Consider the following 23,912-nt stretch of genomic DNA (forward strand, 5'->3'; position numbering starts at 1 on the left):
ATCTCTCCTGCAGTTCCTTAAAATTCACTAACAATATATATGTATTATCATATTTATCATATCACATAAATATGTAGCCTTTACTCTGTTTCACTGCTTTGAACGCTTTTATAAGTTCACTTATTTAGTCCATCTACCACTTGAAGTAGGTTCCACTGTTAACCTCATTTTGCAGACGAGGAAACTGAAGCAAAACCACGTCCTGAGAAGCAGCAGAGCTCGTTGGGCTCACACATTTCCACTGCCCCCAGCAGGTGCTCTGAGGCCCTGCTGCCCGCCTCCCCAAGCCCCGAGCGCCCCCGGCCCCACTCGAGCTGGCGAGTGAGCAGCGTCTGATGTTGCCTTTGGAACTTGATCTGCATTTGTGACGATTATTTCATAAGCACTGTTCGTGTCCAGCAGCGGGCTAAGCACTGGGGGGGTTTCAGTAAATACACATCAGACCAAAATCTTTTTCTGTGCGGAGCATACAGTCGAATGGGGAGGGACAGATAATGACACCCCCAAGAGGCGGGCACGGTAGATGTTCCAGGATGGCAGGGGGTGGTTCGTGCTGTGGAAAACTGTACGTAGTGTTTAGAAGGAGGGAAAGGAGGGAAGGACCTGGAGGTGCGCCTTCAAGGGAGTGGCCAGGCGAAGTTCTCCTCAGAGTGAGGTTGGAGCAAGGGCTGCGGGGAGGCAGGAGACGGGCCACGAGGGGGTCTGGGGAGACCACTTCCAGTACACAGGTCCCAGGGGATGGCACTGGTGTGACCAAGGAGGCTGGGGAGGAGGCCGAGGAGGCTGAGGTGGAGGCCGGGGAGAAGGCCAGGGAGGAGGTCAGGCTGAGGGGAGGCTAAGGAAGGAGCAGGAGCCGAGGCCCAGGGAGCACTGAGTGGGCAGGGCAGGACCTGGTGGGCTCTCCTGGGGCAGTTCACTCTTCCTTTGAGGGTAGTAGAACCGTTTGAGGAATTTTGAGCAGAAGAGTGACCTGATGTGATGCATGCTTTTATAGGATAATTCTGCCTGTAGAGGAGACGAGGGCAGGAAAACAGAGGCTGTTAGGACGATATACGTGAAAGATCAGGGAAGCTCAGACAAGGGTAGCAAGGGAGTGGTGGCCATGAGTCACAGGTCGTGGGGAGAGCCAACGCCGTTGGATCGGAGGGGACAGCGAGAGAAAGAGGGGACTCGGGGACACCGCAGGGCTTTTCGCCTGATCAGCTGGACTAGAGTTGCTGTTGAGTGACCTGTGGGGTCTGTGAGTGGAGCCGGTAGGAAAGGTCAGCAGCTCAGCTTGGATACAGAACAAGAACATACATCCACAAAAACATGTTGATTACGGTGTTAAAAATTAAGGGCAACCTAAATGCCCTCTAACAATAAATAATTTGAATGAATAGATCAATGATACCCCTATACAGTGAAGTACTATGGAAATTAAAATATTAAAAATAGGGTGCACATCTGTATATTATTTATTGACGTATTAACTGCAAAAATAGCTGATTGCTAAATCATGGCTCAACCATATTTCTATAAAAAAGAAAAAACATACTTTGTTTCACATAGGAAAAATAAAATACATAATAAAATTTTAGTAGTTGCAGTGTGGGGTGATTTTATTTTAATTTTTTTGTTTTTACATCTTTTTAAAACTTTTGTCAAAGTTTTTTGTGAATAAAAAGGGAAAATATGTATTCTAACTACATTATAATATTATTTATTTAAGTATGATCTAAATACAATATATGTATGCATAGAAAAAGACCTGAGTGGTGGAAAGATGTACCCATAGTGTTCATATATTTTCTGTAAATGGCAGGGACATGAATGATTTTTCTTTTTCTTTAGATTCTTCATATTTTCTTTTTCTTTCCTTTTAATAGATTTTATATTTTAACTAATCTCTACACCCAGTGTGGAGTTTGAACTCACAACCCCTAGACCAAGAGTTGCATACCTCACTGACTGAGCCAGCCAGCTGCCCCTAGATTCCTTATATTTTCTGATTTTTAACAAACAGCAGGTATTGCTAGGGTAAAATTTTTACCAATTATAAATTGAACGGAAAAGCGCACACATGGTCAGTCAGTAACTTGCCTTGTAAAGTACTGTACCTTCACGTTATGGACTGTGTTTGGGTCTGTGAGGCTGGAGAGGGACCATTACATAGGCAGGGGCGGGGGAGACGTTCATTCCCACGTTTTGGGAAACCACAGAGACAGCAAGGTTTCCCACTGTCAGTTTTCACCAATCACCCCCTTCCTGCTATGGAAGGTACTGAGAATAAGGAGGGGCAGATAGAGAAGGACTTGGGAGATGCACTGCCCCTCCTCCAATTCAAATAATCATTAACCGTCTTCAAATGACTCTTATGTCAGGAGTTTCAAAATTGCATACATCTTATTAAAACATTTTATACATTATAAAATATTAAGATCTATATCACTTTTTAAAAATTCATCCATTTCTCCATTGTTGATGATTACTCTTTTTTTTTGATACCTCAAATTTCAACTTGATATACCTCATTATTTCAGAAGCTTAAAGCATATAAGGTTCTGAATGCCACCAAATTTAAACCCAATACTCTTTGATGATTTTTTTTTTTTTAATAATACAACTCATCCTAGAGAGGGAGACTTTAAAAACAGATTCAACCATTTTGGGGTATCCGTTTTCAAATGCCTCTAGGCAGAACTAGATACCAAAGTATGTCACATTCTAAGACAGTGATATAAATATGAACTAGCTGCCTCGGTGGAATGATTGAGTGATGTGATTTTGTTTTATCATTTCAAGGGAGTGAAAAAAATCGACCCCAAATTCTATGAAAAATTTATCAGTCATACATTTGGAGAAGAAATGGTACATCGCATAGATCTTTGCTCCATGCTAAAGAAAAAACAAAGTAATGGTTATTATCACTGTGAGTCTTCAATTGTGATTGGTGAGTGCCATTTAAAAATTACTTATTATCTTAGTTTTGATTTCTTTAGCATCATTTCTTTTGGCAGATATTTAGGGCTAGTTGTATGTATTTTTCTCTGACATATTTTTGGAAATATTATATTTTGGCATTAGTACATTTGAAATTTTATAGAACACATTTATTATTCACTGTGGTCAAGATTTTAGTACCTATGGTTTTTATGTTTTTGTGTTTTATATATAATGAAGTCTTGAAATGTTGATTCAAAATTCATTCCAGTTTAATTTTATTTCATGAATATGAAGAAAACATTGTCTTCAGTGAAGGCCTATGTGAACACCCCATCCCACACCAGGCATTTTCATGTTTGCTGCTTTTAATTAGGAATAGAATATTCCAGGCCAAGAAGTTTCACTGTGAGAAGATAAAGTCTAGGTGGCCTGCAAAGGTTGAAAACTTGTCCTTCAATTTCCTCCCCAAAGGAAACATATTTTGTGGGGAAACAAAGATTCATACGTGAATGCTTCTATCATCTTATCAGGGAGTTGGCTTGTGACCGAGACAGAGTCATACACAATCATGTTTCCGAGTGGAAAGTTTACATCAAACGGAGATTTTTTTTAACCAGAACAGGGCTATTGTGCAGTGTTGAATGTATTCAAAGGAACCTGATCTGTTGTGATGCAAATGTGCGATTTCAAACCCAGGCAGCATTCTTCTAAGATGGTGAACTTCAAAAAAAAAAAGTAAAAAAATAAAATAAAATAAAATTGTGAACATCAAGACAATCTGATTGTATGGTTTTGAAGTAACTTGACAATACTCAAAGAAGACAAATACCTGTATCTAAACATTTCATGGTCTTCATCAAGATAATGTCTCTCCACATCAGCTTCAAGAAAACCTGTGGAAATACACATCCTGAATTTTAATATAAATTCTCAGTAGAGCTCTCTTCAGAGAAGTCATCACTTTACCTTCCAAAGATCTTAGCTGTCTTAAACGGAAGATATTCAGTATGTCATTTGAGTTTATATTCTGAAACATTTCACATCTCTTTTAAGGAAGATTTTTGTGTTTTCAGAATCTTGGTTGGAGAGCTGTCTTCCATCGAAGTTTTGTTGAGGACCAGACATTTCTGTTTAGGTTCATTGCAAAGGGCAAATTTAAGACTTTCTTGTGTAACACAGATGTTGGGTAGCTGTCCATGTGTACATAGGTTAGGCCAATGTTGAAGGAGAACTCAATGTTCTTCCTTGACTCTTCTACTCTTGGATAAAGAACAAACAAAAAACCCCCAAGCAGTATGTATATTTTCCTGAAGGTATCCTGGGATTGGTATCATAGCATGTATCCCCTACATTGCCTTAGGACAGCTCTGTTCAGCTCATCCTGAATCACAATGTATCAAACAGTGATTTTTTATTTTATTGCTCTTTTCAGCCTACTCTTAAAAATTCCCCTTATTCTAGGCAATATCTCCAGATTTTCCCCTCAGGCTCCTTTATCTCTCATGTTTTCTAATGCAGAGCAATTTAGCTTCTTTTAAACTCCACCACCAATCTTGTATCCCCATACTGATCATTTAATATTATTTGAAAAAATGGTTTTTGCCCATTACAAATGCTCTACTTTTTCAGTCGCATTTTGTGATGCCAAAATGAACTTTAAAATCATATTTGCATCTGAAATGATAATTATTATGTTATAATTAACCAACTTTAATACACACTAGAAGTCCTTTATTTGCTGGGGATAGTTATTGATTTTCTCTATCTTAATCTTACCTGAGTTTTGTAACAATATTTAGGAAGATTCAGGACACTTTCTTTGTGAGTTTCATTTCTTGATCAGATTTAATTGTTTGTTTTTTTAATTTGATCCTAACTTAAATTTAAATCTGTTTTCTATACCTTGAACCAGTATTTCCTTGTATTAATATTGTATTATATTAATAGAGTGGGGCAGATTTCCATTTTTAAGATATTTTGCATTCAGAATTCTAGGGTAGAAATTGGGTTCAAAGACTCTAAGAATTGTCTATAAAACTTTGTTTATAAAACTTTCTATGTAGGTACATAAGTGGATTTTTCTGGGGAGAGAATTCATTAGATTTGCATCATTTCCTATGTCTTAATTTGTTAATAGTGCATTCTTGTAGAGAACTAGATTACAAATCATGGATTTTCTTTTCAGCTGTCTCAATTATGCCATTTAGGACATCTTATTATTATTATTTTAAAAACATCAATGACTATATGCTTCATTTCCAAGATTTGTCATTGATTCTTTTTCATATTTTCCTTTTCTGTTCTTTGCTTCATGGATGCTATGCTTTCATTTATCTCTTTGAGGATTTTAATATAATTAATTGTTAATATTCTTTTTGTGTATTTAAAAATATTTTATTTCATTTTTATTTTTAAAATAAATTAGATATATAGTATAAATTTAAGGAGTACAAGGTTTTACTTTGGCATTTTTATGTGTTGTAATATGATATTTATCACATTACATAATTACAGTATAATATTTTTGTCTATATTCATTATACTGTAATTAGGTCTTGATTGCTTATTTACAAGTAGTAAATAAGGTATAAGTTTGTACACCATAAAATACTATTAATCTTACTCTCCTACCCACCAATTTTCTGAGAACCACCATTTTATTGTTTTTTACAGCTTTATTAGATTCCATCTATAAGTGGCATCATACAGTACTTGTTTTTCTGTGAATTACCTTGCTTAGCAAATAATGTGCTTGGGGCCCATCCATGTTGTTGCAAGTGGAAGGATATCCTCCTTTTTGATGGCTGAATAATATTCCATTTTGTGTATGTACCACATCTTTCTTATCCATTCATCCATTGTTGGGCATTTAGGTTGTTTTCATATTTTGGCTATTGTGAATAATACTGTGATAAACATGGGAGTTCATATAGCTTGTCAAAATCCTATTCTCATTTCTCTGGGTTTATATCCAGTAGGGGAACTACTGGGTCATATGGTATTTCTATTTTTAATTTTTGGGTGAACCTCCATATTCTTTCTTATAGTCATTGGACTGATTTACAGTCCCACCAAAAGTGCATAAGGGCTCCATTTTCACCATAGCTTTGCTGGCACCTGTTGCCTCTTGTCTTTTGATGATAGCCATTCTTACAAGTGTGAGGTGATACGGCATTGTAGTTTTGATTTGCAATGTCCCTAATGGTGAGTGACATTGTCATGTGTCTATTAGCCATTTTGAACAAAAATACAACTAATCTGATTTTTAAATGGATAGAAGAGCTAAATAAACATTTTTCCAAACAGGACTTTTCATATTTTTAAAATCTCTAGTTCCTCAGGTATGAATTCTTCTATTTGTTGGATCTTTTGTGGCACTCCCTTTCTTCTAGTACTTTTTAGGTTTTTGAGAGCTCATTGTGTTGTACTTGTGTGGTTTGGCAGATATCTCAGCCCTAGATGTCAAAGCCCTGCTTTGAACTGGATTAGAAGCTGGCAACAGCAAATCATCCTTGTTAATAAGGTGCTAGAATTTATTATTTTTGTGTCTTTTATCAGTTTCTGAAGGTTCTGTTTGTTTTGTTTTGTTGTTTACAGTAAAGACAATTCGCCCTTTGTCATATCAGCTCAAATATTCTCCAGATTTTATTTTACATTTAATTTTGGTCACAAGGCATTTTTCACAATAAATATTCTTAAGTTTTGTTAAACTATAGATTAAAAACTCCTCTGTGATTTCTTTAATTCTAAGAGTCATCTCCAAATCAGAGATTTGATACATACTCATTTATATTTTTTCCAGTGCTTTTGTTGTTGCTTTTGCATTTGAGCTTTTAACCTACCTGATATGATCATTAATATAAGTGCTCAAACCCAGAAGATTAATACAGAAATCTAGTCACTAAAAGTGAGAATGAAGCAGAGATTTCATTTTAGCAATATATTTTAAAATATTTTCTAGACCCCCAACTCTGTGTTCCAGAGATCATAAATTAGCAGCCTTTCATTTTTTATTTCATTGCACAGAGTTCTGCTTTATTTTTTTCTAATTTTAATAACTTGCCAACATTGGGGTAATTTTATGTAAAAAAAAATCTGGGTTCCCGCTGTCTTCTGAACAGTCAGAAGATGTGACACTAGTTCTACATTCTTGCATGGTAACAGTTTTCTGGATGGGGCTGTCGGCACACTGACCTTAGAGGTAGCTGCCTTTTATCACCCCCTCACTGTTGTTCTTACCATAAATTTGCTGAACACATTCACACTACATGCTTGGCTCCTAGAGGCATCTGCATTTGGATTTCCCCTGCCAGTTATTGCTGTTCTCTGTGCCTGCTTTATATTTCCAGGCCGAGCATTTTCCTCTCCATCTTCAACCATCATATACCTCTATGTGAGTGTTAGGGGAGTTTGGTAGGATATGGAGGTGATGTTCATATTTTCAGATACCAGAAAAGGTTCTCCATTTAGTTCTCTCATAGTCCAAACTTTGGGTGAAGATTAATTAATATTACTTAATATTGGGCTCCAACTCATTGTAAACCTAACTGCATTAATTGGCAAAAATTCAAACTTAGAAAGAAAAAAGGTTTTCTTGGTGAAACCAGAAATGAAACATGGCTCAGATACCCTAGAGTGGTAGAAGCTGCTCTCAGTGAGCTACTTACTAGAGTTGGGTGAATTAATCTTTCTCCGGCAGCTGTATTCCTTTTGTATTTCCTTAGGGAAGGGAATTGACTAAATGACGCCCTTTGTAAGGTTGATGAGCAATTTAATGCTTGCAAAGACTAGTTTACTTTCAGCCGTCAGACGTATCTTAGAGGAGGCAGTGGGGAATTTGGAAAGGTCTAGAGATTTTTGTTTTTTGTTTTGCAGGCCAGCATATTTTGTTATTACTTTTGTAAGTAGAGGTGAAAACCATTATTTTCTGGGAACCTCAACTATTTTTTGATTTAAATAATTATTCAACATTGATTTAATGAGTGTTATTAAGCACATACAATGCATGTGTGCATTTCTTTGGTATCGTGAGATACAGAGAAGTCCTTAAGAGTGACAGTCAGTGGGCAGTGAGAAATGGAGAGGAAGGAGGAATAGATGAACAGGGGTTTGCCCCTAACAGTAGTGGGCTCTGTGAGGACGCAGTGGAAGAAACTTAGGATTTTACCTTCTAGTGTGGGGGTGAGGAGAGCTCGGAAGAAGAGGATGAGACTGAGTAGACAGATGAAGAGCAGGGAAAGGACACCTTCCAAGAGCAGCAGGTGTGATTTATGGGGGAAAGAAGCAAAGAGTTGGGGAGCAGGCTGGAGGCAATATTAATGAATGGAGGCACACTACAAAAACTGTACTGACTGAACCTGCAGTCTAGTTAGCAGAGGGAACTATGGCAGGGAGCTTGCTAGGTATGTGTAGAGGAGTAGGTGAAGGAGTAGGAAAGGAGATGCACACAGTCAAACATACTGAGACACTGGATACGTAATAAAAAAATACTGAGTAAGTAGATGTGGGATAAAAGAGGATGCAGTTTAGTACTTCACATAATGACAAAGGATTGGATCCTGAAGATAAGGCTTTGAATTAGTTTCAGACTCTAACACGGAGGCAATGAGGGGGTTAGGCTTGGGCCAGCCATTGACTCAAATAGAAGCATTTAGTTGTGCACAGATATAGTTATAAGAGAAAAAAGGGTCATGATTAGGTAAGTTAAGTCGATGCAACTATAGTCAATTCAGGCTATATCCAATGCCCCCCAGGTCAGACCAGATTCAGAGATACCAGCAAGATACCAGATTCAAACTCTATGGGCTGAAACACTATGAGAAGTCTAAGTGATGTGAGTCAATGAATTTATTCCATCCAAATGTATCTTACTTGAGAATCCCCCTTTAGAGACCTGGACGGCTAAGACAGTCATGTCAGTCTTAAAAGGTTTGACTTGGTTCACCAGGGGATTTCTAGTAGTTGTTTCTAGGTGGTGGTTCAGTCAGAAGATAAAGACTTTCAGGGGTACATCTGGGGAAATCCTCAGCTCTAACTTTGATGGCTTTTTTTTTTTTTTTAAGATTTTATTTATTCATGAAAGGCCTAGAGAGAGGCAGAGACCCAGGCAGAGGTAGAAGCAGGCTCCATGCAGGAAGCCCGATGTGGGACTCGATTCCGGGACCCTGGGGCCACGACTGGGGCTGAAGGCAGATGCTCAACCACTGAGCCACCCACGTGCCCTAACTTTGATGGCTTAATCTTCAGTATGTTTTCCCCTTAGGACAGAGCTCCCAAAGCACGGAGTTGTCCACTTCAGGATTTCACCTAGTTTGTAGGTATGAGGGTCTTCTTTATGGAAGATAATATTGTCCGTGTAATCGACCCATTGGCTGTTGCAGCATGAAGGGGTAGAGAGAGAAGGAAGTCAACAATTTTTCTTCCTTAAGTGAAAGACATAAGTAGCACAAAAATCTTAGAGCTTTCTAGAATCCTTCCAATCTGAAACTTAGATCAACGATAAATAACAAATTTTTAAAATGTTTATTTTGGAAATATTTGTTTTGCTTAAATAACATGTTCTCTTGAAGGTCCGCTTTGTGGGAAGGAGTATTGGCGATAGACGTATGCTTGACTGTTTAGTTTTCTCATGTGAACCATTTACTTTTTGCTGTAGAAAAATGTGCCTCACTGTGCTTATCTAAGAATGATTTAATGTCCTGATAATTTACAGAGCTGCACTTCCCTTGGGTTTTAAATTCTTTTTTTAAGATATATTTATTTTAGAGAGAGAGTGAGTGAGCTGGAGGAGAGAGGCAGAGGGAGAGAATCTGAAGCAGATTCCCTGCTGAGTGCAGAACCTGCCATGCGCTTGATCTCGTGGCCCTGAGATCATGACCTGAGCTGACATCAAGAGTCAAATGCCCCACTGACTGAGCCACCCAGGTACCCTAATGTGGTTTTCATTGGATGTTGTGTAATGAAGTATGTCAAAATATGGAAAATCTGCATAACTCAGTATTTTTTAAATGACCAATAAGTGTTATAAAGATGTGGATAGATAAAAGATCCTTTGAAAGTTCAAGATACCAAAATATTTGACTGTAAAGAATAAGAAAAGTTATCAAGTTTTAAGATTCCATATTGCAGCTCAACTTTTAAGAAACTACAGGTTGTTGAGTTTGGGTATAATATCAAAGAAGACTGTCCACGATTATCCGAAAAGGCTATTATTCTCCCCTGTTTAAAAAATTTGTATCTATGTGAGGCTGGATTTTCTTAGGCTGTAAATGAAACCATATATTGCAACAGACTGAAAGCAGAATCAGACAAGAGGATAAAGTTGTCTATGATTATGCCAGACATTAAAGAAAATTGCAAAAATGTAAATTTGTGCCATTCTTCTCACTGTAAAGACTTTAAAAAAAAACAAACATTTTTTTTAAAGATTTTATTTATTCATGAGAGACACAGAGACAGAGAGAGAGGCAGAGACACAGGCAGAAGGAGAAGAAGGCTCCATGCAGGGAGCCCGACATGGGAATCGATCCCGGGTCTCCAGGATCAGGCCTTGGGCTGAAGGCGGCGCTAAACCACTGAGCCCCCCGGGCTACCCTATAATTATTTTAACTAAAAATATAGTTTTTTTTCATAAAAATGCTCTTAATAATATTTTATTACTTATCATATGGGTTTATATTTTGAAATGAATTAGTAAATTTTCAGAAAATTCTGTTTTAATATTGAATATAGTAAATATTGAGAATCAATAACCCACATAAGCTAAAGTTCTTTGGGCAGGAAGATGGGGAGATTGTTAGTAATTTTTAAGACTGTAAAGTGTTCCTGAGGCCAAAATATTTACAAATTGCTGCTTCAGTTCATGGTCCAAGAAAACCATGAAATCCTCAGACAACTCTCCAAACTTAATTACTATTATTATTTCTTTATGGAGAGAGTGCATGGGATCATGAGTGGGGGAAGGAAAGGCAAAGGGAGAGGGAGAGAGAGGGAGAATCCTAAGCAGGCTTCACACTCAGAGCAGGAACCTGACACGGGTCTCACTCGGGACCCTGATGAGCTGTGCTGAAATCGAGAGTTGGATGCTCAATGGACTGAGCCACCCAGGTGCCCCGCTCCAAACCCAATTTTGATCAATATTTCCAACCTTTCCTCCCAACAAATTAATTTTGATGGCTGCACAGCTATATACTATTTTCTCCATCCCTCTTTAGTTTCCATTTAATTCTGTGGTAAAAATGTAACAAGTGCAAAAACACCCCAGACTGACAGTAGCATATCTATACAAATGACTCATTTAAAAATCCTAATTATGTGAAATTGAGATTCTATAATATAGAATGTCTCTTTTGTGGTGGGCAGGACCAAAAGTTTGCCTTGTTTTCTTCTGCACAGGCTGACAGGGAAGATGATTAAGAAAATTTCATCTCTGCTTAGACCAATTAAGACGGATCTATTTCAAGCGTGTTAGGAGAGGGAGAAGTGAAAAGACAGTTTATCATCTGAGAAAACTGTACTTTTTTTTTTTCACTTGAAAACTTGAGCAGTTGGAAATTTCCTCTGTTCAAAATTATCAAGTAAATTAATCATTGCTGAGTACAGAGTATTTAATTATTTATTTACTTTCTGACACAGAAATTGAGTGACCATGTAATTGATCATTTAAATGTACCCTTGTGAGGGTACTAGGCTGGGATTTAAAAAAAGGAAGAAGAAAGAAAGCCAAGACTGTCCAGATTTGGCTGGGACTGTGTCATCTTGCCTCGAAAGCAGAATGCTCTTGAAAAAGGGGAGCCTTTGATGTGTTAAAATTACTCAAGGGCCCATATTGTTCCCTTTCGTAATATAACTGTCCTCCTCTTAAGCATTTCTTTGGTGAACTGTGCCTTCTAAAAAGAAAGTGTTTGAAATTTCATTGTCATATACCCTTAGTAAAAATAAAAAGCAACTGATAATTGGAACTCTCAGCTTATTTCTTTACATTTGCTTGAGTTAGAGGAAGCCTCAGATTAAGTAACTGAGAAAATTAATCTTAGTGATGGCTCATTGTATTTTAACTGGCGTATCAGCTATTAATCTTGATGCTAACACAAAGTGGAAGCTGCGGCTCAGGCTATTTTGAAAATGCAACCATCTGTTGGCCTGGTTTCAAACCTTACGATTTATATTAGGTGCCGTAGGAACCCTGAGTATTAAAGGAGCAGTGCTCTGCGGTGAATATAACGATCTGACAATAAGCATCGGTGTGAGAGTGATGCAATAGCAATTTGTGTTATTTTATGATTTACTTGTAGAGCCTTTGGTTTTAAGTGTATTTTAGAAAATATGAAAGTAAATACTGAATTTCTAGTAAAAAGAAAAAAAAAAAAAACACTACGTGGATGATAATATTAGAGTGCAGAGTCCATGGTCAAACCAAGGCACTAAGATGTGCTGTAAAACTAGTGTAGGAGACCCTTCTGGTTGCCAAAGGTTATGACTCACTAGCCTATCGCTTGACCGAATACACGTTTTCACCACATTAGTTAATGGTCTAAAGGTGCTTAGTACGGTGCCTAACACATAATGTCATAAAAGTGTTAGTTATTCATATTAATAGCTGTACTAGTAATATGTCCTCTATGAGCTGTGGTCCTATTAGAATGCTTATCGCCATGGTATGCTTACTGTCCTAACATCAGAACACCCATTTCAGGTAGTTACAGACTTGCGTTACTCTTAATGCTTTCCTTTAATGGCCTGTGATTAATATTGGTGCATTCAAGAAATAAAACGCATGGATATATATCGTGCTTTTAACTTACGTATTTAGGTGATAGTTTCCATTGCATATATATTTATGTCATTTATATATGTAAGTACAACGGGAGGATAAAAAAAACTTCTCTTGATTTTTTTCCTGGCTGTAGGAAAAACACGACGAAGTTGGCGGCCTGTCCCCTTTAGTGGAGTGTGGTTTTGTAAAACCCCATTTGATAATGTGACAAGGTCACAGGAGACAAATACGTAAAGCTCACGAAGTTCATCTCCGTATCAGCGGAGCACTAAGGAATTAAGAGAGGATGTAGAACAGTGGAGGGCCAGTGCCCACACTAGGGAGGGAGAAGCACAGGAACCCAGACGTTCCCAGAGTGAGACAGACCCTCCAGCTTGGTAGCCTTGCACGCATGACTCAACGGCCCTTTCCCCAGTATAACGTGGGCTTATAATGATGGTCCGCTCGTGAGGATGCTGTGGCGACTGGATGAGTTACTGCAAGGAAAGCACCTGGCCTCGTGCCTGACTCACCTCCGCGCTCACTCACCCGTGCCCACTGTTAGGGCCCATTGTTGCCGTGTTTATTACAGTGTCCGTAGAATTCTTTTTCCTTTTTTTGAGATTCTGTTTATTTTAGAGGGAGACAGAGAGAGGGAGAGAGAGCAGGGGGTGGAGAAGAGTCTTAAGCAGACTCCACACTGAGTACAAAGCCTGGTGTGGGTCTCGGTCTCATGACCTTGAGAACACGACCTGAGCAGAAACCAAGAGTCGGTCACTTCACCAATGGTGCCACCAGGTTCCCCAATGTGTATAGAATCCTAAAGCCTAGGACAGGGAGGGCTGAAGAGGGAGTTAAGGGGAGGCCCCTGCGGGGCTTAGGGGTGAGCGTCTGCCTTGGGCTCAGGTCATGACCTGGCAGATTACGGCAGGGGAGAGGTCTAGGAGGGCTCCCATATTTGGGGTGTGACCGCTGGGTCAACGGTAGGGCCCCCACCAATGTTGGGGATAAAAGAGAAAACAGATTTTGGAGACAAGAAGATGAATTTGATTTTTGACCTATTAGACGTATTAAAATACCTGTGGCCCAGTGAGGTGACTTTCCCCAGAGGAGATGTGGGGCATAGACGACCCATCCGGGAGATGGATTTAGGATTCGGCAGCATTAGGTGCGTAGTTAAAGCTGTGGGTGTGAATGACGTCACGGAGGGGCACTGGGAGCCTGGGGCGTCACACCAGGTTAGCACCCAGGGTGACTGTTGCCGAGGGAGGAAGGAGATCTGAAACCAAGGGCCTAAAATAAAAGGTGGTGGAAGTTGATTAAGCAAATATGACACATCTGTTCATTGTTTCTTCTTGGTCTATGGGATCAGGACAGCTGTGGCATAAAGACGTCCCCTCCTGGGGACGCCCGAGTGGCTCAGGTCATGATCCCGGGTCCTGGGAATGGGGTCCTGGGATGGAGCCCCGCATCTGCATCCCACTCCCTGCTCAGCCAGGAGTCCGCTTCTCACTCGTCTCTGTCCCCACTCGTGCCCTGTCTCTCTGTCAAATAAATAAGTAAAAATCTTATATATATATAAAAAAAAATGCTCCTTTACGGTGCAGGTTTGCTTCTTTTGCAGAGAAGCTTGTTCTGGTAAAAACCACGAGGACTGAAGATCGGAGTCTACTCATTGCCCGGGAGGCTTGTCCCCAGCTATACGGGGCGACATTTAGTTTTGCTCTTTGTTTTTTCCTAGCATGGCATTCTTTTTCAATTATCTACTTTTTAGAGCTTCTAACCTTTCCTGCTATGCAAAATTATTCATCGGCCCTTTCACTAACTCTACTAAATCTTAATTGACCACCAGCAGGTCATGGTCATCCCTTGTCTTCCCTCCTCCCTCCCTGGGGGGTGACATCGGCCACCGGCTTAGGCCTGCTGGTGACTGATCCCGTTCTTCCTGCCCGGAATCAGTTTAGGAAGTGGCATGTGACCCAATTCTGATATTTGAGGGGAAACCCACTTGGGGCCTCAGACAACAGTCTTTTGGGTGAGACCTAGAGACTTCATCAGGAAGAGAATGTCATTTTTTAGCTGGAAATTACGGGGTATGCATGTGACGCCAGGACTTAGCCGCCATCCGAACCAGGGGACCCCAGGGGCCAACGAACATAGGTACCGTGTATGGGCGACCGGAAAGGTGAATCTCAATCTTGTTAAGCCACCGAAGTAACCACCTTCAAGCCACTGTGTTCTCTGATTATAGGAGATAACGAGTTTCTTTATTTTTTAACTGTTTGAATCAAGAGTTTTTTGTTACTAAGCAGCTGCATGCACCAGATACACATTTTGGATGTGAAATAAGAAATGTATTAACAGAAAATAGTCATAGTGATGTGATGTTGGGGTTCGGGAGTAAACGGTCAAGAAAGAATTCTTGGGACGTTTTTGGTGCAAGAAAAGGTGGTTTTATTAAAGCACAGGAACAGGACCTTTGAGCAGAAAGAGCTGCACTGGGATCGTGAGGAGCTATTGATTATCTACTTTTAAGTGGGGAAAAGCAGAGATAAAGGAAGTCTCCAAAAGGATTTTCATCTGTTAAAGAGGACCTACGGGATCCCCAAGGTCACCTAGCTAAGACCCAGCTAATGCCAAGAGAAGGTTGCTTTTTTTTTTGCCTCTAAGCAAAGCATTGACATTAAGGCAGTTGTGAGTTCCTTGGGGGATATCTCCAGTACTAGTCCTTGGGACTGCAAAGGTGTAAGGACATTTAAATTTATCTACATTTCTTTTGCCTTTGGTTTACACATTGTCAGTATTTTGGTTTTATGGGTATTTAAACTTTTTTTTTTCAGTTTATTTATTTTAATAATCTGTACACCCAAATGGGGATCAAACTTCTGACCCCAAGATTGAGAGTCACTTGCTCTTTGGACAGAGCCAGCCAGGTGCCCTGGTTTTATGGGTATTTAAACAACAGTCATCAAACGCTAGAAGTGTCCATAAACAGAATGAGCACTGACATCGCGTAGCGGAGGAATGTTACCCTGGGCCAGCAGATCACGGCGGGTACTGAGACCTGCCAAAGCCAATCCTGATCTCACCACCTTTCATCTACTATAAGAGAATTTCCTTTTCATTATTTTGGGATTTAATTTCATTCTTCCTCATCCCTTTCACTGTTATTAGAGGGGGAAAAAAAACTTGAATAATAGTGCATGGAGTTATTAAAACACCTTTTATTTGAAATCTTTCAGTCTTTTATATAGCAGGCAATGTGACTGTTGTCTTGCCCAAGGTCAAGCAGTGGAGCACTTTTATTTTATTTTTAAAAGATTTTATTTATTTATTCATGAGAGACAGAGAGAGAGAGAGAGAGAGAGGCAGAGACACAGGCAGAGGGAGAAGCGGGCTCCATGCAAGGAGCCTGACGTGGGACTCCATCCCAGGACCCCGGGGTCATGCCCTGGGCTGAAGGCAGATGCTCAACCCCTGAGCCCCCAGGGATCCCAGTGGAGCACTTTTAGAGCTAAAGATAGATTGAGGATATTCCAGATAAAGAATAATTAGGAACTGTGAAAACCCCCAGTAAATTAGAAACCATTACAACCAAGTTTTTGCTGTTTACATTGTTAAACTGTGAATAAAATCTACTCATTGGGTCCTCCTGGCTTTCCTGAAATACATTTTTCCTTGCTGTGAAGGATGTTGCTTTGTCTTCAAAAGGCTCAGGGCATTAAAGGATTAAAAGCAGTTGAATAAGAAGGCAGCTATGTCAGATAATACAAATACTGGCCAGCAGATTAAGTATATTCTTTGCTTTTTGAAAAAAAAAAAAAAGGTGCAATCATTTAACTTGTCCTTGAGTTAAATAACTCATGTCAGGTTTTGTGGTTTCATTGTTAATGCCTGAAAAGAAGGACAGTGTGGAAGCAGGCCTGAACGGCAGCTAACTGGAACAGACGACTGTTGCTGGCCTTTGTTCTCCTGTTGCTGCGTCGCCTTAATAGAACCGTCCAGTGGGACTTACCACGATGCCCCCGCCCCTCCCGCCTGCAGATGTCTGCCTCCTACCCCATCTGGCCCTGGCTTTCCTCTCTCACTTATCCTCGTCTCAAAAGTTAACTTCACCTCGAGAGCCTCTGTGGTCATCATTATTAGCACACACAAGTGCTTAATAAATAGTGGCTGCAATCAAAGTGACCTGATAACATGGTATAATAGAGATTGGAGGCGTCCTAGTAATCATGTGACCTGTCAGCCCCTCCTCCAGGCTACTACCTCAAGAGTTCTACTGTTGTCTGTTCCCTGAGCAGGAAGATAAGTTCTCCTCCCTAATTTAATTTCCCTAATTAGCAATTAAGGGAAGGGCCACGACTACATACATTGTTTAAAGTTGGGGGGTTAGCCCAGGTGGCTCAGCGGGTTAGCACCTGCCTTTGGACCCGGAATCAAGTCCCACGTCGGCTCCCTGCATGGAGCCTGCTTCTCTCTCTGCCTCTCTCTCTCTCTCTCTCTCTGTGTGTGTCTCTCATGAATAAATAAATAAAATCTTTAAAAAAAAAAAGAAAATATGAGTAACATGGTAATAAAACAATATTCTTGGCTTCCAAATTTCATAGTTAGATCAAGGTTCTTTTACTTAGTAAATTAAAAACAGGATTTGCCATGAGATTTATAAGTAATCCATAAAGTTTTTCAGTTATAACTTTTTCAGCCTCTTTTCCTTACAGACATTCATAAGAACAGCTCTCAAAGATCAATATTTAATCATGTAGCTTCAGAACCTTGCCCTTTGGTTACAAAACGGCTGCAAACATGTAGCAGGAGGTAAAGACTAGAGGAGCAACTGCTGGGTCTGGATGATATATGCTTTGTGGATTGATTATCGAGAATTGAAGTTTGGTTTTCTAAGAACATAGAGAAACAGAATACAATATTGAGTATATGCATCCAGCCTTCTTCAGGCCCTGATTGACTGTCTTTTGGCACCCCGATGTCAACATAAAAAATTGCGATATATTCCAGAGCATCCCAATTATTATGAGTCGCGTTTTCATGAATTGTCAAGCATTTCTTGAACTTAGGTACATTTTCACTGAAACCGTGACATTTCTTGGCATAACAGTTTCCGTAAGTGTGCCTTACGGAATAATGAATATAATAATGAAATCTTCTGTATAATGAAATCTTCCCAAAGTGTGTCCCTTATGCTTGAAGGCATGTCTCCTGAGACATATCCCTCCTAAGAGGCTAAAATTATTTTTTCCCTTTCTTTACACTTCATGGTTTAATGTCCTCTTTCTGTCTACTCTGGTTAATAAAGGAACATTTACTTTTTTCTTTCCTTTCTCACGCATTTCTGTAAATTGTCAAACCCAGCTTTAATTGATGAATTGGAGGCCTCAGAAGAGGTGGTGATCTGGACAGCTTCATAATCTTACAGTGAGACTTATTCTTTACTTTGAGTCAGATTTTTATATAGTGAGGCTGCTCCAAAATTCAAATATATATGTTTTCAGATTGAAAATAATGTCACCGAGTGATACAGAGAATAGAGTTTGGGTCATAGTTAAGAATTCTCTTTTCCCAGTAGAGACAATATTGTCAGAGCTGATACTTGACAGCCCATGGGGAAGAGGCGGCTGCCACCCCCTCCTGCTGTTTGGTTCCCCTCCTACCATTTTAACAAGAATCCAAGCAACCGCAACATACAGGTATCCGTCCCAGCAACAGTTTGTTCACAGCGAGGCCTGTGAGAAAAGAAAACGCGGAAAAGTCATAGCTTTAAAGTCACGAACCTGGAAAAAAAAAAAAAAATAATAAAGTCACGAACCTGGTATCGTATCAGGTATTTTGCTCATTCGGGTCAACTTTTTAAAAAATCTTCTAGTTATGGTACATCTCTCTAGTGACTGAAAGGAGTCTGTTAATCTCCTAATAAAATCCCATTAATGTTCTCAGGGGTTACTCATGAGTGGGATGAGCTGCTGTTTCCCCTGGAAGGTGCCTGCTTGCAGGGGCCATTCTGGGGTCTCTGTGCTCTGGACAGGCCTCCCCACGGTGCGCAGGCCCCAGAGCTAGGCCCCCGCTCTAGTAAGGGTTCTGCCTTAGAGGACGATTATATTACTCTTGCCCTACTAATAAAGGAATTTGGTGACCAAACATGAGAAACCAAGACATTTAAACATATTATCGTTGAGCTTGGTTAAATAGCTACTTTTCTGCACATTCTGAAATTGTAGTAAGTTGCCTCATAAGGCGTATACCTGATACCACATGCAAATTGTGTTTAATACTAAGACCTCTGGGGTGAGATGCTCAGGCTTTGTGCAGCCGAAAAAATGGGAGTTCAAATCCCATTGTCGTCCTATAGTGTCTGAGAGGTTTTGGTTTAGTTACTTTTCTGAGCTCAACTGTTTCCAGCTGTAAATAAGGGATAGAAATGCCACCTACGTCACAGAACTGTGGTAGGGATGAAACGAATGTGTAAATGTAAAGGAGTGAGCAAGGGCCTGGCTATAGTAAGTGCCCAGTAAACCTTAGCATTTATTCTTGTTCAGCTACTTGATTGTTTTTGTGAGAGAGGGAAGGGCGGGGAGGGGCTCAGATCCTCTGCTGTTCAGGTCGGTTACACCCTGTTGTATTCCCAAACAATTGGGGAAATGATGACTACTTTTTAGGTCGTTCTGTAGGGTAGCTCTTCAAATTTGAGGAGGGACATGTGATGGCAGGGGCAGTGGGGAATCTTTTTTTTTTTTTTTTTTTAACCACTATTCCCAACCTATCTATGGTTTGTTTCTCAAACTAACAAAAATGCAGACCTAGGAATGTCTCTATTATTTTGAGTTGAAAATTTTGGGTGTATGGAGACTCTTATGAAATCTGTAGAAGAGAAATTACATTTAATTGTGTATTTAGTGAATCATCTTCATCAAAAAAAGAAGTTTGCAATGTGAAGACCATTCCTGGAAATCCTGGGCTGAGAGTAGCTGTAACCTACAGCATGAAACCATAGCCTTCCAGAACAGAGAAGAACCTTAGTGCTGGGAACCAGACTCCTGTCCTCGAGGAGAGGTTAAATGATATGCTAATTATTTGCACAGTTAAAAGCCAGTTTAAAAATTCCTGTCTTGAATTTTTCAGTTGTTTTCTAATCTCGTGTTATGGTTGATTCAGTTAATGCTTATGAAACATAAATCTGACGTTATATTATATATATATCTGTCATATATATGACATTATATTATATAAATATACCATATATATACCTTTCCTCCTTATATTGCAGAATATCCTGAGGTTTACTTTTATTTTTATTCTTAATTACATGTTGTCAGAAGTAGTGCCAATAGGAATTAATTAATAGGGGCGCCCCGGGGCTCAGCGGTTGAGCCCTGCCTTCAGCCCAGGGCTGACCCTGGGGTCACAGGATGCAGTCCCCCATCCGGCTCCTGCAGGGAGCCTGCTTCTCCCTCTGCCTGGGTCTCTGCCTCTCTCTGTGTCATGAATAAATAGATAACATCTTTAAGAAAAAAAGAATTAGGGATCCCTGGGTGGCGCAGCGGTTTGGCGCCTGCCTTTGGCCCAGGGCGCGATCCTGGAGACCCGGGATCGAATCCCACATCGGGCTCCCGGTGCATGGAGCCTGCTTCTCCCTCTGTCTGTGTCTCTGCCTCTCTCTCTCTCTGTGTGACTATCATAAATAAATAAAAATTAAAAAAAAAAAAAGAATTAGTTAATACAGTGAAGTTGCTGTCTGGGTTCAGGAAAGAGTGTTGGCCCCTGGGGGCGGCATTCACGGAGGGGCCTTCTTGCCCCGAGGGCAGGGCAGCTCCGGGGCAGGAAACTGGAACCCGAGGAGGAGGGAGATTGGTGGCCAAGCTGAAGGGACCAGGTGCACGCAGGTGCAGGTGGGGACAGGTTCTCAACCCGCTCTCTGGCCTTGCCTTGCTCCCAGACTGTCTGCCTTGGAATGACTTAAACACTTGATCCTGAGCTCCCTGGCCTGGAGGTCCACAGGAAGGCCCCCACACTCAGGCCAGGATTTCCCAGCGGTTGGTACCCCACGGGTCTGGGACTCAAACCTCTGGCTTCCTACTTCTTTTTTTGGAAGATTTTATTTATTCGCCCGACCGCGGAGCCCCCGGGGCCTCTGTCTTGCTGCTTCCAAAGGTCTTGGGCCGCAGCAGGGTGGGGGGTGGGGGGTGAGGGGTGGTGGTCAGGCCTTCAGGGCTTCGCGTTTTGTTCAATGACGAGGCTTCACTAGGAATAGTTCTTTCCTTGGTGCAGAGTAAGGAAACCCGGTCCCTCGGGTCCCTTCCCCTGGGTCCTTCCCCTCCCTCCCGCCCCCCCAGGTCGGTGCTCGGGTCGGGCCGTGCCCGCGGTCGCCGCGCCCCGAAGGTGCAGACCCGGGAGCCTTCCGGGCCCGGCCGCGGCCCCTGCTCTTTCCCGCCCGGGCTTCCAGATCGGGGCTATTCTCCGGGCCCCGGATCCGTGACCCCGCACTCGGCGGCGGGGGCTGCGAGCTCGGCGGGCGGCGGGGCTCTGAGTCCGAGGAGGGCGGAGGTGCGGGGCTGGGCGGGAGAGGCCGAGGGGCGGAGGGCGCTGGGGCGAGGCCGCTCCCCCCCCTTCCCGGCGGACGCGGGGCCCGCCTCCCCCGCCCCCCCGCGACCCCGGGCGAGGCCCGACGTGCCCTGAGCTTGGGGGCCGCGGGCTGCGCGGGAGGCGGAGCCGCGGTGCTGGGGGGCCGGGGAGGTCCTGAGGGGGCGTCCTGGGGGGCTTGAGAGGTCCTGGGGGCCCTGGGGGTCCTGAGGAGGCCGGGGCGGTCCTGCGGGAGCCAGAGCACGTGGTCCCTTCTGCCCCAGGCGGTCCCCCAGCGGCTGCAGCTGCGGGAGGCGGAGCCTTTCTGCTCCCACCTGGAGCTGCCCCCTCCTCTCCTCTTCGTCCTCCCCTCTCCTCTCCCCTCTCCCCTCCTCTCCCCTCCTCTCCTCTCCTCTCCCTCCCCTCCCGTCTCTCCCCCCAGCCGGGAGCCTTTCCCTCCCCTCCTGTCCTCCTCCCCCCTCCCCTATCCTCTCTCCTCCCCTCCTCTCCCTCCTCCCCTCTCCCCTCCCCACCCCTCCCCACCCCTCCCGTCCCTCCCCCCGCCGGGAGCCTCCCTCTCCCCTCCTGCCCTCCTCTCCCTCCCTCCTCCCAACCCCTCCCGTCCCTCCCCCCAGCCGGGAGCCTCCCCCTCCCCTCCTCTCCCTCCTCCTCTCTCCCGGCCCCTCCCTCCTCCCCTCCCCCTCCGCGCTGGCTCCTCCCGCCCGGGGCTGCTCCTGGGCTGCAGGAGGCCGCGGGGCGCAGAGCAGCGGCGGGCGGGCGAGCTGCGGCGGGTCGCTGGGGTACCCGGGAGCCGAGCCCCGCGCGGGGGACAGCGCCGGGGCCATGGGCCAGCTCTGCTGCTTCCCTTTCTCACGAGATGAGGAAAAGATCAGTAAGTGTGCTTGCAGCGGGCATTCGTGCTTGTCTCCCAGCCCCAGTTTGTGTTTTCTTCCCCCGGGAAGGGTAACAGAATAGTGGGCTGCGATTCCTCCTGTGCTCTGCTTAAAAGGGTTTGTAGGTATGTAGTTAATTCACGGGTTTGCAGAGCGCAGGAAGCCAGTGCATGGGCTGCGGTAAAAATCCAAAATCCTGGAAACTCATTCTTGATTTTCGCCCTTTGCTAAAATCCTACAGCTCAATTCTCATCACACGGTCTAGAGCCAGAGTTTAGTTGGACTTTCTCTAAATCCCTGCATGCAGTTTGGTATGTTGTGTAAGCAGGGCTTCGTTTTTCTTATCGGGAATGGGGATGTTTTCAGAGCAGTGCTTGGATAACAGCACACAGAGAAGTAAAGCTGGCTCTAAACTGATGAATATTACACATTTGCAGGTAGTTTCACGTGTCCTGTGCTTTGTTCTCCTTGGAGGGGATTCAGGTGTAACTGTAAGACGTCTCCAAACAAGTGATGCCGCTTTGCTTCCCAGCAAAAGCCTGATGCATATTTTAAAGCTAAGGCCAGGCAGAGTCAACATCTGCTTATGGTTTGGAAAGCAGAACTTAAACTGATGACACTTGCATTAAATTTTTTTCCTCTCTGAATTACGTGTATTCACGCACATCTCGGCTTTGTTTGACACAGTGCTGGCGTTTTAACTAGGGAGCTGAATAGAATTTGCCTTATACTGGGGTTGCCCCCAAATGCTCAATCTTTAGTTCCTTTTCCATAAAATGTTTGTAGTCCATAGTTAACCATATTTGCAGCCATATTTCTGTCACATCAGGGCTTTATTTAAGTAAATTCGAATAGGTCTGTAGACTCTCACGATATCTGGTTCAGACCCTGAAAGGTCCACATCTGGCTTATAATTCCTGCTGCTGGTTCTTTAGGAAACTCGCCAGGGACAGGTTTTTAAAAAATTGATACACATTCTATACCTGTTCACTTGGGAAATATGCCCGTTTTTATAAGAAATCTTCTGGGAGTGCTTTGGAATAAATGTTGGGAGACGTTAGAGCATTTGATTATTAACAAGAGCCGATAACTGTTATCTGAATTTTACTTGTGAAAATGCTAGTGTACAATACATGACGGTCCTGATCTTAAAACCTGAGATGAATTTACAGCAGAATTGTTCATTTTTTTTTTTACACTGAGCATCGGCAGTAGTTCGGCAGCCTGAAACTTTTCAGGTATCTGTCAGGATGACTTATTTGTGGTGCCTGAGGGTTTTGGTCGATGGAGTCATTGGTCGAGAACATCTGTACCCGGGGGGAACCGTGCTGCGGACGGTTGTAGGGGTAGTGAAGCCCTCTCTCTCCTCCGTTACTGGCGCCGCTTCCTATTCCCCTGCTCCAGGCATCCCCTTGCAACACCTGCTCTCCTCCTGTGCCGTCTGTTTCTCTCCTTCCCCACTCCTAAGCAGCCTTCTCGGTGCTAACAGAGGTCAAGTTTCACCTCATTGAGGAATTTGCACTTTCTCTGTCTTTTTCATCTGGGGTTGTGGGGTGCAAAGTCTCGTGGTTTATGCACAGTGCTTTTTAATACTGGTTGATAGGGAGTGGTATATGCTGCCTTTTGGGGTTGCTTCCTCAAGTTACAAAATTTTAAAAAGACATGAAGGCAGGGCACTGTGTTTGAAGGAAAGTTCTAGTTCAGAAGTGCAAATTAACGGTTGGAATCCTCAGTGCTTTTGCACCCCTTTCTTCTCATCCACCCCCACTGGC

At 42.5% G+C, this 23,912-nt stretch overlaps 1 protein-coding gene across 11 annotated transcripts in view; it reads left to right on the forward strand.

Annotated features, from left to right (window-relative positions):
- Nucleotides 1-23,912, forward strand: part of AKAP7 (A-kinase anchoring protein 7) — a 127,359-nt gene that overhangs the window by 67,103 nt on the left and 36,344 nt on the right. For 9 of the 11 annotated variants that reach the window (XR_012034763.1, XR_012034769.1, XM_072834000.1 and 6 more), the window contains exon 7: nt 2,785-2,932. Coding sequence is in view for 9 of the 11 variants with exons in the window: in XM_072834000.1 (XP_072690101.1) it covers nt 2,785-2,932 (148 nt within the window). In the remaining 2 variants the exon portion in view is untranslated. Of the gene's footprint in view, nt 1-2,784; nt 2,933-3,219; nt 3,703-5,598; nt 20,717-23,912 lie in introns of those variants that run through there. The other 2 variants (XM_072834010.1, XM_072834004.1) reach the window with 2 other exon arrangements.

The sequence above is a fragment of the Canis lupus genome, chromosome 1, assembly GCF_048164855.1.
Source record: "Canis lupus baileyi chromosome 1, mCanLup2.hap1, whole genome shotgun sequence".
Classification (NCBI taxonomy): domain Eukaryota; kingdom Metazoa; phylum Chordata; class Mammalia; order Carnivora; family Canidae; genus Canis; species Canis lupus.